This window comes from Herpailurus yagouaroundi, unplaced genomic scaffold, assembly GCF_014898765.1.
Source record: "Herpailurus yagouaroundi ecotype Mexico unplaced genomic scaffold, PumYag 182, whole genome shotgun sequence".
NCBI classification, from domain to species: domain Eukaryota; kingdom Metazoa; phylum Chordata; class Mammalia; order Carnivora; family Felidae; genus Herpailurus; species Herpailurus yagouaroundi.
The window spans coordinates 3,502,943-3,521,004 of NW_024412413.1; the positions used below are offsets into that span (position 1 = coordinate 3,502,943).

At 58.8% G+C, this 18,062-nt stretch overlaps 1 protein-coding gene across 5 annotated transcripts; it reads right to left on the bottom strand.

Moving 5' to 3' along the window:
- Nucleotides 1-901: 901 nt before the first annotated feature.
- TRMU (tRNA mitochondrial 2-thiouridylase) lies at nucleotides 902-17,966 on the bottom strand. Of its 5 annotated transcripts, none has more exons than XM_040490533.1 (11): nucleotides 17,846-17,966; nucleotides 15,162-15,327; nucleotides 12,937-13,043; nucleotides 10,998-11,120; nucleotides 6,829-7,001; nucleotides 5,257-5,310; nucleotides 5,106-5,172; nucleotides 3,724-3,824; nucleotides 2,330-2,474; nucleotides 1,899-1,981; nucleotides 902-1,424 (listed from the first exon to the last, which is right to left on the bottom strand). In XM_040490533.1, the coding sequence occupies exons 1-11, from the start codon at nucleotides 17,925-17,927 to the stop codon at nucleotides 1,260-1,262; spliced, it is 1,266 nt and encodes a 421-aa protein (XP_040346467.1). In that variant the 5' UTR covers nucleotides 17,928-17,966; the 3' UTR covers nucleotides 902-1,259. The 5 variants fall into 5 exon arrangements, with proteins under 5 accessions (XP_040346467.1, XP_040346471.1, XP_040346470.1 ...); XM_040490537.1 differs by lacking the exon at nucleotides 17,846-17,966 and adding an exon at nucleotides 13,149-13,269 and having other exon boundaries at nucleotides 6,829-6,942; nucleotides 15,162-15,267; XM_040490536.1 differs by lacking the exon at nucleotides 17,846-17,966 and having other exon boundaries at nucleotides 6,829-6,942; nucleotides 15,162-15,272.
- Between the last annotated feature and the right edge of the window lie 96 nt (nucleotides 17,967-18,062).

Sequence of the window (18,062 nt, forward strand, 5' to 3'; positions counted from 1 at the left end):
AGGAAAGGCCGATTTCCTGCCTGACCCACCTGACGATGCCCCCACACCCCCAGGCAGAGCGTCTCCATACTTCCCACCCCCAAGGCCTGGGGCTGTGGCCCAAAGGAGCCCTTACTGCACACACACAGCAGGCGAGGGGCTCTCCAGGACTCTGCGGTGATGAAAATGCCCCGGGGCCAACGCGTGTCTGTCGCCCACTCAGCACAGCTGGCTCTGAAGTTTTTATCCTCACTTGCCAGGCAGTTCTCGGCCTGGCCTGTGCCACAAAATACACGCATGCACGCACACCTATGCTACGGGCTGAGTTGAGTGTGCCCCCGCCAAAACCGGAATGTCAAAACCCTGAATCCCCAACGTAACAGTATTAAGAGATGAGGCCTTCGGAAGGCACTTAGGTCACGAGGGTGGATTCCTGGCGAACGGGGTTAGTGTTCCTGTAAGAAGACCCAGAAAGACCCCCTCACCCTTTGGCCGCGTGAGGACACAGCGAGTGGTCGGCTGTGAACCTTCAGGGGAGGCTCGGCCGACCCCGCTGGCACCCTGACCTCGGACTTCCGGTCTCTGCAACCGCGAGGAGCAAACGTGTCGTTTGTAAGCGGCCCCACCCGAGATGGCCGGTGCCAGCAGCCCACACGGACGGAGACACACAGGCACACGCTGGCTGCGGCCAAGCCCTCCTCCCTGGGACGCAGGCCCCTCAGGCCTTCCCTGGGAGGCAGCCAGGGCACCGAGCGAGCGAGCGTTCTGCAGGGGGAGGGGGGCCTCTGGGCCTCAGGCCCTCACACACCCCGAGGGCGCCCTTGCAGGTGGGGCTTGGCCTCCAACCCTCCTCCTGCCTCCGAACTGTCCGCCTGCCTCTCTGCACCTGCGCCTTCCACCCCCCAGGAGACCCCCGTCAGAATCCGTGTCCCAGACAGATGTTTTATTGACTGCTGCTGTCCCCGCAGCCTCCTCGGCCAGGTCCCCTGCGTGCCTGCAGGTGGGAAACTTTCCAGGGAGCATGAAAGAGCCACTCTAGAAATGGGGCACTTGGGACACACCCACTAGCCAGCAAGTCTTTCTGGCCAGAGAGAGCGCCGACTTGGAGAAGCCAGGGCTGGCCTCTCCGGGGCTCTCCTTGGCTCTGGCGGCTTTCTGGAAGCTCAGCCGGCCTGGAGGGAACTGGGGCCGCACACCCCGCCAAGCTCCCCCTCGCTGCCCCACCCCAGGCTCTGTTCCTCCGTGTCCACGCCTGGCGCTCGCCAGCAGCCGCGCCTCCTTCAGAGCGTGGGACCCAACCCTGGGCCGCTGCCCGGGCCATCGCTGGGGCCCTCGGTGGACACCCTGGACTTGCTCTTGCCCTTCTGGAGTATGTAGGCAGACGGCCCCAAGCGCAGGATTTTCCCGCTGCCCAGACACTCATCCCCTTTGTAGAAGACGGCAAACTGAAGAGGAAAGAGGCCCGTGTCACCAGCAGTGGGACCTGGCGCCAGATGCCCACAAGCAGCCAGCAGTACGGGGGTGGGGGAGAGGGGGAGGGGCAACGCTCTGCCTGCCCCTCCTCTGTCCCGGCCCCCACGGGCCAAGACAGGGCAGCTGGGCCTCCCAGTGGCCAAGCAGGAGCAGGGGCTGGCCGCGGGGCTTCCACCCTCGCTGCCCGGGCGACCTGAGCACCCGCACCCGCTCCGCGCGTCAGCCCCCACCCCGTGAACTGGGTGCCCTGGTGGGGAGGAAGCGCGGCGCGTCCTTCCGGAGCACGAAGCCCACTGGCCAGAGCCCTCTCAGCTGAGCCAGTCCTAACGCCCAGGGGCTCCAGGCCCTGCACCCCCAGGGGTCGTGTGAGGCCCCGTCCTGCCTTCCAGCCGGGCTCTCCCTCCTCCCTCTGCAGCACAGCACAGGGCCGGGCGTGCCCGACTCACCTGTCCCGGGGCGAGGGCCCGCACGGCCTTCACGGCCGTCACCCACACGGTGCCGTCTTGATTGAGGGTCAGCACGCACGGCACTGTGTACGAGAGAGGGGTCCTTAGAGGGGGCACCGGCCTCTCCACGCGTGGTCTGCCCCAGGCCTCGCACCCCCAGGGAGGAAGGAGCCCCGCCCGCCGGGGCCCACAGGCGCGCGCACCACCTACGGCCCGGCCGGGCCGCCGCAGCCGCAGCCCCTGCCCGCGGCACCGACGACGGAGGCTAAGCCGGCCTCGAGCCTCCCGGTGCCGCTCCCAGGGCTGGCCCTTGAACAGGGGTTTGGAAGGGGTCATCCAACCTAACGGTGGGGGACCGTCGGGCAGCGGGTCTCACGGCCGCTGCTCTCAATTGGGCTCCCCTGTCTGAAGGGACCCTCCCGCTCAGTCACCTAGCGCCATCTGGTGGCGGAACCGGAAGTGGCACTCCATCATCTTGTCGCGGACCAGGGCGGCGGGCGGCTCCTCTGCGATCCAGTGCACGCGGCTGGTCCGCAGCAGGTCCCGGTACAGAGCCGGGTGGTCTGTCCGGGGGGCCTGCGGAGCGGAGCGTGCAGGTCAGGGCACCGAAGCCCCCGGCGGGGGCGCCCACCCAACCGCACGCCTACTGGTAACTGGGGCGTCGGCCACGGAGACTCGGGACCAGCCCATGGCCTTCCGGTCCCCGTTCCACACGGGAGGAAACCAAGGTCCAGGAGGGAAAGTGTCTCGTCACGGTCACACACGGCGAGCGGCTGACCACAGCACGCTGCCTGCAAGTTCACGCCTCGCTGCCCCCACCTGCCTGGCGCACGGGCTCGCCAGGCCACTGGCTTGTCTTTCAAAAAGGTCACTTCAGGAAGCCCGTCACACACCAAGCGGCTGAGGAGAGAAGGGACAGGGCAGGCTCCCCGGGGCTGTGCTGGGGCCATCTGCCCCTGGGGCCCTGTCCCCACCCCCCCCCCCCAGGCAAGGATATCCTCATGGGGACAAACGTCAGCTGATGACCCTATGTATGGGTTTTTCTAAAAGCAAAACACACCCCTGAAATTTTACTCTAAAACCACTTTAATTCATACACGACCACAACCCCTGCCCCGGCTTGTATGCCTAACAGCTCTTCCTGGAAGGAGATACCCAGAATCAGGGGGCGAAGCCAACTGGCCTCTCGGCCAGTGTCTAAGACAAGATCCCCCGGTTATGTGACAGCATGAGATGGCACCCCGCTCTCTCAGAGCAGGGCCACTGTCAGGGGGGAGGGGCTATCCTGTAGGATGTTAGCAGCGCCCCGGCCTCCATCCAGCAGGGGACACTGCCGAACGTCCCGGGGTGCAGGGCAAACGCACCCCCTTTGTGAAGCCCTGCTCTAGAGCCCAGGGACAGGGGGCGGGGGGGGGGGGGGGGGGGGCACGGAGGTCCAGGGCCCCGCTGTGGCACACAAACCAGTCTGGTCCTGGCTCCGCTTGGACCAATGACTTGCTGGAGCCTGGGCGAGCCCCGTCCCAAGCACTGAAGCTACCTCCTCTCTGCGGACCTTCGGGCTCTCTCCTAACAAACAGTATCTACACGTAGCAGCTAACGACACAACTGCTGGAGTGACCGGCGTATGGTAAGAGCCCAAGGAGTACCTTAAACAAACTCCTGGTACCTTGGGCCAGTCCCAGGAGGACGCAGAGGAAAGGCAAGGGTGGTCCGTCAATCACTGCCGCTCCGTAGGGTTTCGGCAGCCCTGCCTGGTCTCACACACACCGTGGGCTGTGCCAAACACAGACCTCTGTCACCTGCCTAAAAGGCCAGCCCGACTCACCACAAACACGTCACCCTTGGTGCTGTCCTTCTCCACCACATACCAGGGCTCGCGCAAGCCGCCTATCCTGGCTCTCTGGCCCAAAGTATACAGGAACCAACCTACGGAAATACAGTTTCTCAGGGGACTGGCACCGGCCCCCTCCCAAACAGCACACCCCTCCTAACCGGAAGGGGTGGAGGAAGGGGGACAGTCAGGAGGCTCCGCGGACCACCGCCGAGGGGTAGTCCTGACCACACAGCTGAGCTCGTCCAGGCCCTGCCCCGCGCCTGGGTTAGGCTGTACCTCGCAGCCCCGGAAGGAGCCAATTCCACCTGCTGGACCGCCTGACCCGCGGGCAGCAGGAAAGCTCCTTTAGAAGGTAGACTGGGCGTCCTCCAGGCCCACGACCCCTTCCTGCCGAGCGTCCACCAGCCCCTCTGATGTACAAACCGCACGGGGGCTGTGGCATGCGGGCCGCCCCCCGACTGCTCTGTGCACTGCTCCATCCCCACGGAAAAACATCACAAGACCAGATGGCCAAGCCACCACCCCCTCCCTCCCTCCTGACGGGATCACAGTGCCCCGGGCCACCGTGCTGGAGACGGGCAGGCAGCACCCTGCAGTTCTGTCCCCAGCAAGGCTGTCACCTCCACCTGTCTCCGCTCAGGGACGTAAAAGCCCACCCCCGACAGGAGAGTGAAGCCATCTACCCAGACTGGGGCGGTGGATTCCAAAGAACCACCTGTGAGACTGGCCACATCTGAGCACCAGCCCTTGCCCCCCACCAGGTCAGGCACGCTCTGGGTCAAGACCTCCCTGGCCATCCAGGGCCCGAGGGCTTCTCTGGCTCCAGGGCACAGACCCACCACTCACCAACCCAATATCTATCCCCCCTCCCCCTGGGCTGTGAATGCTGGCACCTGATTAGTCGGTCGCAGCCTCCCCACACCCGCTCTGTGCAAGCTCACGGTGCCCCCCCGAAAACGCCTGCGCATGAGCAAGCAGCACCCCAAGTGCAACACCGCTGCCTTATGCGGACACCCTCTGATCCCACCTCTTCCTTGTTCTAGATCTGGAAGCTCCTACTCTGGAATCAGTCGATCACACTTCTTTCACGAGGGTGGAATGTTTTCTTTTCATACAGATAATTCCACGTGCAGGGACAGAACACCTAACCGGAGAGCGAAGTCTTTCTGACTCGGATGGCACCCCTCTCTGAGCCGCAATGCCTCCCGGCCACAGCCGCCACCACGCTCCCTCGCGACCCCCACCCACAGGCTTCTCAGACTCACGGGCAGATGTGGAAGGAATTACAGGCTTCTCGCCTCAATTTCCCACAGCGGAAGCCCGCCCCACGACTCGGGGAGTTTACAACAGGGCAGCCCGAGGCTGTGTCTCACCTTTGTGTGTTCCCAGAACTCTATTGTCTTCTATGGAAATAAATTTACCAGGCCGAGGCTGCAGATACTGGAAAACAAGCACTTCCTTACTAACGGATCCAAGCCCAGAGCAGAAACACGGGTCCACACTCACGCGTCAAAGAACACTCACCTGAAGGATGAAATTTTCAAAATTTCTTTTACCGACGAAGCAGATGCCCATGCTCTGAAACGAAAGGAGGGCCGTGCGTGAGGCGAACGAACAGGCAGCCGGCGTCCGCACGAGGACACGAGGACCAGCCAGGCCGGGAGAACGGGAGACGGGCACCTGGGCCTCGCCGGGCCCCACCGCCTGCCCTGAGCCTCGGCACACCTCCGGGCTCCGGGCCTGGCTTTCCTCGGCCAGCACCCACGGACACCAGTCACACCCACAAACAGACCTGAGGGGCCCGCAGAACCTCTTAGCCTCTCCTCTTAGCCGGGTCTTAAATAACGGACCCCCGACCCTGGATCTTATGAGCTCAGCGAGGCCACCATCACGTCCACCCCTGGCAGGATGTGGCCCCTGCGCGGCAGACGTCAGCCCAGCTGCCCCAGGAGACAAAATGACAGCCGTGCGAGCCGTCAGACCACCGTCCGGGAGCCATGGGGGCCACGGGGGCCAGAGCAGGACCCGGAAGTAGAGGGGGTGGGCCAGAAGCTGAAGCATCACAGCAGAGTCCGTGGAAGAGAGGACTCCCTCAGGGAGGCCTACTCCAGCACAGAAGACACGCTGGAACGCGCTCCACGCGGCTCCTGTCCCGTCACGGCTTTCTGGCCTGTTCTCTACGGTGCGTCTCTGCAGTGTGGTGCCCCCTCCCCCAGCTCCCGCCACAGAGCCACACCCAGAAATTGAACAGGTACACAGAGGAAGAGAGACGATGGGTGGCGGGATGTGTCAAAGGATGTGGTCCTGGGAAGGGACGGTCATGCTCGTGCCCAACCCCGGACGTCACCCGGTCAGACCGAGCGCACCGAGCCTGCGGGACCATCCCCTAGCACTGAACCTCCACCACGCTGCCCTCACCTTCACTCCAATGCATGGGCTCTTTCTTGCCTCAGGGCCTTTGCACATGCTCTTTGCACTATTGGGACTGTCTCCCCCCATCAGCCCTCTCTGTGACACTAAATCCTATTCATCCCGAGGTCTTAGGTAAACGTTAACTCCTAGGAGCCCGTCCTCGAGTGGGGGTCAAGCCCCATCTAGTTAGAGCCCCCTGGTGTGAGGAATTCCTTTCACAGGATGCTCTAATGTCCTACACAGACGTTGTCTAATTTTACGGTGGTTTGTTCCGTGAAGACACCGTGTGCTCCTCACCCACCCTCACAGGCCCGGAGCACAGCACCCTCGACTGAGGGGCTGGATGAGTGCGGGCAGCGCCAGAGCTCTGGCCCGGGGTGTCTCGGGGCCTGGTCCTCACTGTGCCACCCTTGCCCGGCAGGCTGGGCCAAGAGCACCCACTGAGCCACCACGGCTGCTGTGAAAAGCTGCCCACCCCGGAGTGGGGCCGCAGAGGGGTCGGGGTGGGGGGGGGGGATGTCCCGTCTCAGCGGCCTTCTGAATGTGCACAGGGCCTCCCAGAGCGCGCGACCCCGCTCTCTCCTGACGTTAGAGCCTGGGGAGGACACGGGGCGGTGACCACAGGGCCCTGCTTCTCCCCAGACCGCGGAGAGGGTGACGCGAGCACAGCGCCCTCGACCCTACCTCTTTCTTCTGAAGCACATGATGAAGTCTGTTCTCTGCAGCTATTTTCTTGACAAAATCTTTCGTTAATCCCCCCAGAGGGAAGAGGGTTCTCCTTAGGGCATCTTGGGAAACCTGGCTGAGAAAGAAGGTCTGGTCTTTAAAGCTGTCAGCTGCTTGCAGAAGCTTTACCGCTGCCGAGAGTAAAGAACAAAACAAGTTGCAGAAATAAAAATGATGGTACTTTGCTCTGAATAACGTCCTTCCCTCTACTCGGACTCCCCCTGGCCTGTCAGAAGCAAAAATCTATACTCACAAGCAGACTACTAGAAAGAAAAAAAACACAACAGACAATCACCATGGGTAAGGGGAGAAAAACTCTCCCTAATTCATCTACCATTAAAAACGATACAGGGGAGGGGCGCCCGGGTGGCTCAGTCGGTTAGGCGTCCGACTTCGGCTCAGGTCATGATCTCACAATCTGTGAGTTCGAGCCCCGCATCGGGCTCTGTGCTGACAGCTCAGAGCCTGGAGCCTGCTTCGGATTCTGTGTCTCCCTCTCTCTCTGCCCCTCCCCTGCTCGTGCTCGCGCGCTCGGTCTCTCTCAAAAATAAACATTAAAAAAAAAAAAAAGATACAGGGAAGGCGGATTTTATGCGATAAGGAAATTTATTCCAGTTCGCACATTAGATGACGGTATTTTAAACGCCACGTGAAACCGTTCTGAAGTGCTAAGGTGAACTGTCTAAAACACGCAGCCACGTGGGAGGCGAGTGGGTGACAGGACCCCCAGACACCCCCCAACGTGGGGTCAGCTGTGCGGTTCCCCACACCGCCACAGTGTCGCGCCCCGGCTGCCCCCAGGCCCCAGGCCCCAGGCCAGCAAGAGTGCCTCGAACTCCTCCCCTTCCTCAGCTCAACGCTTCCTGCTGAGAGTCACGCAGGAGTCTGTGTGGCGCTCCGGTGCCCCCACTAGAGAGAAAACCGTCTCTGGCTCTCAGGCAACGGTGCACAGGTGTGACTGACCGTGGCCCTGGGACCCCGCATCGGAGGCGGCCCAGCTCCAGCACTGGGCCCCATTGACCCGGCCCGGCACGCGGTGGCACTTCCACGACTGGGACCGTCAAGCTCCCGCTCCGAGGTTCAGGGACCGACGGGAAAAGCTACGCAGGCTACCGGTACATGGTGCCGAGAGGCTGCCACCCATCACCCTGAGGGCACACTACCATGTGTGACGGGCCCAAACACACGTGTGCCGGTCAGCCTGGCACAGTCACGTGTGGAACACGGGCTCTGTACAGGTCATGTTCACCCGTGACCTCAACCCTGATTCTCACTTTTGCCGTGGAAAGTTGGACTCTCCCCATTTTACAGACGAGGAAACCGAGGCTGGGATCACTGAAGGGGTTCAACGGAATGGTGCAGGTGCAGGTGGGTGCTATTCCCTAGTTTTCTAGGCACAAAGCAACAGAATCAGTTGAAAATGAAAAACAGAGTTCGGCCACCCGGCCATCGGTAGGCACGCTCGTTTGCCTAATGCTCCTTGTTGTTTCAAAACAAAACCCAGTCAAACAGCGTCCACATAAAAACCCCAGGACCTTGGAAGCAAATCCTCACAGTTTGGAGTTTTTTAAAACAAACTCAAAAACTATGATTTAAAAAAAAAATTTTTTTAATGTTTTTATTTATTTTTGAAAGAGAGAGACAGGGGCGCCTGGGTGGCGCAGTCGGTTAAGCGTCCGACTTCAGCCAGGTCACGATCTCGCGGTCCGTGAGTTCGAGCCCCACGTCAGGCTCTGGGCTGATGGCTTGGAGCCTGGAGCCTGTTTCCGATTCTGTGTCTCCCTCTCTCCCTGCCCCTCCCCCGTTCATGCTCTGTCTCTCTCTGTCCCAAAAATAAAATAAAAACGTTGAAAAAAAAATTAAAAAAAAAAAAAAAAAAAAGAATGAAAGAGAGAGACAGAGCATGAGTGGGGGAGGGGCAGAGAGAGAGGGAGACACGGAATCCAAAGCAGGCTCCAGGCTCCGAGCTATCAGCACAGAGCCTGATGCAGGGCTCGAACTCACAAACTGTGAGATCATGACCTGAGCTGAAGTCAGATGCTCAACCGACTGAGCCATCCAGGCGCCCCTCAAAACCTACGATTTAAAAAAAACAAGTTGACAACCGTTAAAGCACGGACAGGAACATCTGGGAGATATGCTCGTGCCAGGAACCTTCACACAACCCTGAACCTCATGCCCGTGGCCGGCCGACGGCGCCCCCACTTTGCACAGGTGAGGTCACCAGACACAAGGCCAGGGCCCAGGAACGTCGGCTCTGGGGGCCACCCGACCCCGCGCGTGCTCTCCCCAGGACCGGGACCAGGCCAGGAGGCTCTATTCCAGGTCTCTGGGGCAACTAAGTAAGAATTCAATAAAAAGCTCTAGTGTGCCTAAAAAACACACTAAAACAAAGACACGGTCATATTATTAAGACTACCACACGTTAAAATTACTCAACAAAACAGAGGTCAACGCAGTCACAAGTTTCAGAGTGCCTGTGGCCTAGCAGAAAGGTCCAGACGGCTCTGGAAGGCAAACCGTGTTCTAGGAGACAAATGAGCATGCCTGTTCCACATGGAAATAAACCCTTCATCTACTCAGGACCCTTCAGTCCGTATTTACTCGGTGGATCCTGCTGTGGCGCCCCCGAGTGGCGGGGTCTGCGCTCTTCCCCGGCGTGGAGCGGTTTCCAGAAGAGTGGCGGGGAGCGGCTGGGAGGGAGGCAGAAGACGCCTGTCCTCTCTCCCACGTCCGTACCTGAGGCCAAAGGCCCAGCACCCGGCAGACAGCAGTATGTGCTGGGTCTGCGCAGGCCGGGAAGGCGATCTGAGCGCCCTGTGCCGTGGAGGAAGAAGGGCCGCCGGGCAACAGCCAGCACCCTGGGGGCCCCTGCAGCACGATGGCCGTGGCCTTCCGACCAGGCCCAGAGACACGGAGGACAGAGCCCAACTGGGGCCTGGCACAGCAGGACGAGTGTAAGCTGTGGAGCCGGGCAGAACTGGGCTGGGATCCAGGTGTAATGCGGCGGGATTCTCGCACAGAGTCGCGACCCCGAGGCTCTTCTTTCCAGGAAGCAGCTTTATTCCTGCCGGCGCCGCTCAGTTGGGTTCGTACCCAAAAAACGGAGCCCCGAACTCCACGTGGCGTAGATTTTTTGTGTATTTTTTACTTCTTTGTCTTCCATATATAGTAACACACAAACACGCAGTGTGATTAAGTGATCTCATGTTACAAGGCCACGAGGGAAGACGCGGTCACATACGTGTGTGGCCAGCTTGCCTTGAGGTTTTTTTTTTTCTTTCCTTAGGGAGGGGACCCTATCACATTACCACCAGAGGCACCCTGGCCAAATGACTTCATCCAAGCCTCAGTTTCCTCATCTGTGAGACGGGACAAGACTATCCACCTCCACTCTAAGAGGAGCCAATGGAACGTGTGCCTGTAACAGCCTGGGCTTGGGGCAAGGGGGAAGGTGCCGTGAGGCAGGCGGTCAGCAGGGCGCACGTGCACAGTGCCAACCCTTCAGTGCTCCCGCATCAGTGGAAACTTCCCACTCGCATGTGGCCCTGGGCCCATTTTATCTCCCACTTCATGGTGACGCGAATTCCTCTTTTCTACCAACGGATGTGTGCCAGGACAAGCCAGCAGTTGGGCGTTTTTCTAGAAAGGTGAAACTGTGCTCCCTCTAACGCAGATAAACTGATCTGCATACGTGACCTCTGTGAACGGATTTTCCACCGGCCTGAGCATCAGGTCCCAGCACCCGGGTCACACTGGGTAAGTCTCGAGCCCTCGAGAGCTTGATGGTAAGTAATGAGGCCTGTGAGCGCTTCAGCTATCAAGCGTCTCCTCAAATATCACGGGAACCCTCAAATCACCAGCACCCAGCGCACAGAACCGGGCTGCGCACCAGATTCAGGTTCCAGCCAGCCGGTGCCCAGGCGCCCGACCGGGACTCCCGCTGCCTAATCCCAGGCTCTGAGGGCAGACAGCCCTCTTGGTAACTGTACTTTTTCAAAACAAGCAAGCTAGTCTGGAACACAGAGACCTGGAGGGCCTGCTCCGAGAGCGACCCGTTGCTACTCTGCGAAACATTTTCCTCTGTGCACAAATACTTCAGGTCTGCCCTGGGCGCTTTAACTTACCATTTCTAACTTCAAACCGATCTCTGAAAAGCCCTCCTGGCCTCTTAATGCGCTTCTGCTGAAAGACTTCCTCATCTTCCAGTGAGGTTCTGGCATAGTGACCTGTGGCGACCGCGTCTGCTCCTGTGAGGTTTTTGAAAACACAAGATCGAACTTCAGATGTGCAATGGCCGGCCGTGGCCTCCTCGGCCCTGGGGAGCTCAACGAAGCACGCGGACGCCGAGCCTCGAACTGGATGGCCTGCAGAGGGCCGCCTCCACACGGGGTCGGTCCAGGGGAGGGAGGCTCACCTTTAACTCTTCGTTTAAACTGATACAATCTTGCTACAAGGTTCCAGTGCAGCTTTAGGAACCTGTGAAGAACCTTTAAGACCCCACAGCGATCGCACGGCCCACCAGATGCCCGGTCTCCTCACGCGCTCAAAACCAAAGTCAACACACAATCCAGGGACCGGTCCCGCCCCGCCCCCCCCCCCCCGCCCGAAACAAACTGGGGCTAAATGTCAGCCCCCCAGACGCGGCCCACCGGGGCAGGGCACGGCAGACGCCAGACCGCAGGCTCGAGGGCCGCTCCTGGGGCCCCAGACCTGGGCCCGATAGCGTACGAGAATGGGCCGTTGAGCCTGCACTTCTCTCTCCTCACATTCAGTTCTGACGTTAGCCATTCAAAGTCATCCGGACTTTTGGAGTCCGTTTCGCAGGCGTCATCGTGGTCTGTGAACCCACGTTCTGCCACCCCCTCGGCTGCGGTCGCTCGTACGCTCGATCCGCGAGCCTGCTCTGGGCCCACCTACGTCGCCACGGCAGTGCTGACGGGACACAGAGGCCAGCAGTCTGGTGACACTAGTGGACTGCCGGCACAGGGCAGTCACAATAACACGTCTTGGCACGTGGCCGCACACGGCAGGGTGAGCCGCCCGGGACAGAACGAACCGAGGGGCCAGCGGTGGGAGCTCTGGCAACAGCAGGACACGGGAACAGGACGGTGGGCGTCACAGCAGCAGACACGCAGACGGTCCGAGCAAGCAAGTGGGCATCAGGGAAGTTCACACGAAGGAAGAGGGGCGCCCCAACGGGCACACGGACACGAGCGAGGAGAACTACCAGAGTAGACAAGATCTGCAGGTCAGCCGTCTACAGGTGGCAGGGCCACGATGGGTTGTTTTGTTTTCTAGAGGGCGCGTGTGTGTGCGTGCAGGGCAGGGGCAGAGGGGGACAGAGAGAGAGACAGAGTCCCAAAACGGCTCAGACTCAGCACGGAGCCCGATGTGGGGCTTGACCCCGTGACTCCAGGATCACGACCTGAGCAGAAATTAAGAGTCAGACGCTCAACTGACTGAGCCACCCAGGCACCCCTCGATGGGCTTTTACAACAGACCACCGAAACGTGGCTTCAAATCCAGAGAAACAGAGACCCAGAATCCAGAATCAGGTACAGACCCAGAGCTGTTCTCAAGGCAGAGCAGAAAGCCACGAAGAAAGCCCGCTGAGAACGTCTCAGCAGGACTAGCAAAAAGGAGGACCAGCGAGAAACCAAACGCCGACTTTGCTGAGCTCTAACTCAGGCTTGGGAAACTTCCGTTAACTATAAGCACGCCTGGAACCGGTGCTGTTCTGAGCAGAACTGGACCTCAGCTCTCAGCTCTCCGCCAGTGACCCTGTGTTTCCACAGGATGTTCTCAAGTTCGTGGCTCCCGAACCAACAGCACAGTCCTCGCACCCACGCGGTCCACGGTGAAGACGCGCGCGCTCTTCCGTGCGACCCTGTCATTTGCATATTGCCAGAAAGTTCTTTCTTACTCGGTGAAATAGAATATTACTGTTTTCACCGCTTCCTTTCCTTCTGGAAGACGAAACTGTTTACGAGGATTTGGCTGCTGACTATCTCTGAAAACCTTGTGACTTTAAAAAGATTAAATGGAAATAATGAAATTACTTACCGAGATTATCCACAGCATAATGGAAAAAACAGCTGAATTTGATATGCTTGTTGCAAACTATGTCAGGATTGGGAGTCCTTCCTTTCTCGTATTCACTTAAAAAATCACTGGAATAGAAGAAAAAGACTTTTGTTTCTGAGTGCGAAACATTCCTCCAAAAAAAAAATACATCTGTTAAGTTACTTGCTTAACTTGGTTTCTCCTTCTCTTACCAAAACCATAATTTTCCGTAAAATAGGAGAGCTTCGGTATACGGCCGTTTCCAGTATTTTCATCAAATATTCCTTTAAAGCCGGGGGCACTTCCTGTCTGAATCTATGACAGTGAATAAACCTGGACAGAAAGTCAGGTATCACCGGCCACTACGGCTCAGCGGCCGTTCTGTCTCCCCAGAGGCTCACGGGGCGCAGGGGAGGGGAGGGGGACTGACCCAACTCCAGCCTCCCCTGACTTCGCCCACAAAAGGCGGCTCGAGTGAAGAACGTGCCGGAGACAGCGCGGGAACGACCTCATCCAGAGCGACAACCGGGGCTCTACTAGCTGTTCCACCAGCGGCCTGGCGACCCAGGGCCCTGGGCAAACGTGCCAGCAAGGACCTCTCCCACGTGGCTGACACGCTCCAGAGGGGCCCTGGGGGCTGCCAGGGCAGCGGCAGCCCAGCTGGACTCCTGTTCTAACCGGCCGGCTGCCCAGACACAAAGACAGTTCGGCAAGAGCTTCGTGTCTTAGAGCAGTCACTTCGGGAGGACCACGTCCGTGTGTACTCGCGCGACAGGTTGTACGGTGGGCAGGTGGGACCGTGTCGCTCCTCACTGACCCACGACGGTTACAGACAACAACGCTGACCGCGAGGGTCACGTTATGAAGACAAACTAAGAATCCGCACAAGATCCCAGTCACATGCGCATCTCCAACCTCAGCAGGCGATGCCGAGCTGTGTTCCTCCCGCCTGTCACTCCGCTCGGAACGGATAAAACTCGTGTTGCTCCGTACTTCTATTGTTTTAATTGCTAGAAAGTCATCGAGGGTTTTCCTTTTTAATGTCGGTTTGAGAGAGAGGGAGAGAGAGAGAGAGAGAGAGACAGCATGCACGAGCAGAGGAGACGCAGAGAGAGGAGGAGAGAGAGAATCCCAAGCAGACGCTGCACTGTCAGCACAGAGCCCAACGTGAGGCTCGAACCCACAAACCGTGAGCTCATGACCTGAGCTGAGATCAAGAGTCAGACGCTTAACTGACGGAGCCACCCGGGCGCCCCCAAAGTTGTCAAGCGTTTTATTAAACCGTAAACTAGTTAAGGTAGAATCCATGCTTTACTCTCTTATGTCCACAGCCCCCAGAACATTCTCTACGTAACAAGTATCGAGTGAATGTTAAAGAGGTTAAGCGTTTATGCTGGTTTACAAAAGCCAGGGGAACCATTCCCTAAGCGGTGTAACGAAAGACAGGTCAGTGGCATCAGCAAGAACCAGAGCGGAGCCTGTACAGTGGGAGGGGAGAAGCCCTGCTTGCACCCCGCGAGGGAGATGGCAAGAGACCCCTGAAGGCCAAGTGGGTCTTGGACAGAATTCAGAAGTCTCTGAGCCAGAGAGTGCTATCTTTATGTCCCCAGAGGCGGCACTGGGCCCAGGACAGAGCAAGCACCTAAAAATCATTGTTGGGAATGTTATTAGATCTTTTTTTTTTTAAGTTTTATTTATTTAAGTAAGCTCTACACCCAACGTGGGGCTCAAACTCACGACCCCGAGATGAAAAGTCGCACGCTCTTCCGGCCGAGCCAGCCAAGCACCCCCGTGTTAGATTTTTAAAGTCTTTGTGTGCGTATGTGTTTCGTGTTTTCAAGAGGCAGAGTGGATCACCTAATTCTTTTTCCCAGAAGCCCCCAATCCCTGACGCGCACGGGAACCACCGTGTGGCACCTGTCAGGCAAGACCCCGGCCTTAGCTACCTTCCCCTACGTCAGCAGCAGAAACGACTCAAGGTTCACGAAGGCGTTAAAGAGACTTCTGGCAGGTGGCACAATAAGGAGAGCCAGGCTGCTCCGGGACCCGGGCATGGCCTCTGACGAGAGCTCCCAGGGCGGCTGAGGCCTCCCACGCGTGGCCTCTGGCACCAACGCAAACAGCACTGCCCGCGTGTCTCCAGTCTGGCCAACTATGGCGCGGCTTCCCTGGGAAGGGCGGCACAGCACACAAGGAAGCCTCCCGCGTCTCTGAACCGCACTCACCTGAACACGTCATTCCAATACTCCTTCACGTAGGACACTTGATGGAACGGGATGTCTAGGATCTGGCAAACTCTGTAAGCATCTTCACAGTCTCTGTCGGCAGTGCAAACCCCGTGTTCATCTAGTGAGTCCCAGTTCTTCATGAACACCCCCGTCACCTGGTAGCCTGGGGAAGGGAGGAGGCACAGATCAGAGTCCATAATCAACCCTGGGTGAAAAGGCAGCGGCTTCTGAGCTCCGAGCAGCTCCCCGGCAGGCCCCCCTCCCACACCACACCACCATCTGCTGGTTCGCCCAGAGATGTCTGCTTTGCTACAAGGCCCTCAAAGTGACTCACATCTTAGCCCAAGACACCTGACTTGCCGGCTGGCTGAGATGCTCCCTCGGCTACACTCCCACAGCACTCTGTAAAGGTCTCCGACATCACAGTGCATGGCTGGACTGCAACTGTTGGCCAGCGTTTACCCCCAGGCAAGCAAGATGGTATATTTGCATCTTTGTGTCCCCACCTCTCCCCCCGCATCAGCACGATGCACGCCCAGCATGCGGGAGAGGCTCGGCGGGAGAGGCTCGGCAAATGAGTCATGAATCAGAGAGCAGGAACTCAACTTTTTTTTTTTTTTTTTAATGTTTGTTTATTTTTGAGAGACAGAATGCGAGTGGGTTGGGGCAGAGAGGGAGGCACAGAATCCGAAGTAGGCTCCAGGCTCTGAGCTGTCAGCACAAGCCGGACGCAGGGCAGGGCTCGAACCCACAAACCACGAGATCATGACCCAAGCCAAAGTTGGACGCTTAACCCACTGAGCCACCCAGGCGCCCCTAGGCTATTCGATTATAAATGCTATACTAACTTTATCTTTTATGACCCAGTTTTTCCTTTTCTGTTGTAACAAAGTACCCAACCAAATACTGGAAAGACCAGCTTAGGTGAACTACCCAGGTGCCTGCCTTGCAAGAGAAATGTTTCTTTCTACATGGGTAGGCTCAATGTAACAAAAGCCAGAACACATGACTCCAAAGAACAGAGACTGGATGACAAAGCTTTGCCAAAACTAACCTACAAATTTGCAAGACCACCCCCACCCAGCTGGTTAATCCGGTTAATGTGGCCCTCCCCACTCTGCTTCCCAGAGCACCTGACTCCCTTCTCTCTCTCTCTCTCTCTTTTTTTTAATATTTACTTTTGAGAGAGAGGGAGAGCACAAGTAGGTGAGGGGCAAAGACAGAAAGAGAGAAAGAAAGAGAAAGGGGGGGGGGGAGACACACACACACACACACACACACACACACACACACACACACACAGAATCCAAAGCAGGCTCCAGGCTCTGAGTTGTGAGTTGTCAGCACAGAGCCTGATGCGGGACCTGAATATGCGAACCGTGAGATCATGACCTGAGCTGAAATTGGACACGCAACTGACTGAGCCACCCAGGTACCTGACTCCCTTCTCTGATAGCTCATACCACACTGGGCTCTGTTGGGTGTGTTCCAATCAGCCCCCTTCTAAAATCACTGAAGCATGGAGCTCTTCAAAGGGCAGGGACTACATCTCGTCCAGCCTGTCCCAGTGCCCATTACAGAACCAGAGCCAAAAAAGGGCTTGTGGAATGGAGAGAGCTCCACGCATCCCATTCACACCTGCATTCCACGTGCCCAAAAAGGAAAGGCTCACAGCAGAGGGTGCACGAATGTCACTTTAGAACTCCACTCATCTGTAACCTCATCTGCCTGCTCATTCTTCCCTTGGAGACGGAACCCGCTTACAGGGGCACCAGGCTCAGGCGCTCTAGGACGGGACCTTAGCGCTTCACCCATCCTGAACTTTCCAGAGGGCACATGACCAGGAAAGCCCGTGATGCCAAGGAGAGGACCGAGCTCTTCCTTTGCTGAGTCCATCAGCTTCCGGCACTGAGAGGGAAACCCCAGGAAAGGCTGCCATATGAAGTGAAACAGTCTGGACACTGACGGACTCCGGAAGGGCGGCGCCCGGGCATGACCTTCGTGAAGAGGGTTTTCCTTTTTAATGTCGGTTTATTTTGAGAGAGAGGGAGAGAGAGAGAGAGAGAGACAGCATGCACGAGAAGAGGAGACGCAGAGAGAGGAGGAGAGAGAGAATCCCAAGCAGACGCTGCACTGTCAGCACAGAGCCCAACGTGGGGCTCGAACCCACAAACCGTGAGCTCATGACCTGAGCTGAGATCAAGAGTCAGACGCTTAACTGACGGAGCCACCCGGGCGCCCCCAAAGTTGTCAAGCGTTTTATTAAACCGACCCCGGGGACTCTCTAGACGCCAGCAAGCAACGCCAGCACCCTGGCGGAAATCTGTCGCGCGATGCACGGCGAGCACCGACGATCCGCTGACATCTCGGCAGACGCGCTGAGGACCGCGTTGGCACCTCGAGGGCAAGGGCCTGTCCCGCGCGGCCCCTGGGCCGCGGGGGTCAGCTCGTTCAGGGCCGCCCGCGGCCTCCCAGGGTCAGCGCCGTCCCCGCCGTCGTCACTCCAGGCAGAGGGCTTCGGAGCCGGGGAGAAGCGCGGCCCCCAGGGTCAGGATCCCTACCACTGGGTCGGTAACCGGGCTGGCGGCGCGCGGGGGAGCGCCCAGGCGGTCGCGCGTCCTCGACCACCCCGTGGAGGGTGAGGGGCCGGGAGCCGGCGTCTCCGAGGAGGGGTCGCTCACCTCTCCGCTTCAGCAGCAGCGCGGCCACGGCGCTGTCCACCCCACCGGACAGGGCGCACACGACGTGCCGCGCCACCTGCATCCGCACGCCGCCAACCTCCCCAACAGCAGTCGCCGCTTCCGCGCCGCGCCGGAAGCCCCGCCCCCGCCGCGGCGTTGCAGACGCGGCCCGGGCGGAAACGTGTGTCCGCGCGCGACGTTCCGCCCTTTGCCCGGG

Coding starts and splice junctions, on each gene's coding strand:
- TRMU (XM_040490533.1), bottom strand. CDS start 17,927: ATGCAGGTGGCGCGGCACGTCGTGTGCGCCCTGTCCGGTGGGGTGGAC. Junction 13,044..15,161: donor TATTGGAATGACGTGTTCAG/GTGAGTGCGGTT, acceptor CTTCTATTCCAG/TGATTTTTTAAGTGAATACG. Junction 1,982..2,329: donor CCGCCACCAGATGGCGCTAG/GTGACTGAGCGG, acceptor TCTCGTACACAG/TGCCGTGCGTGCTGACCCTC.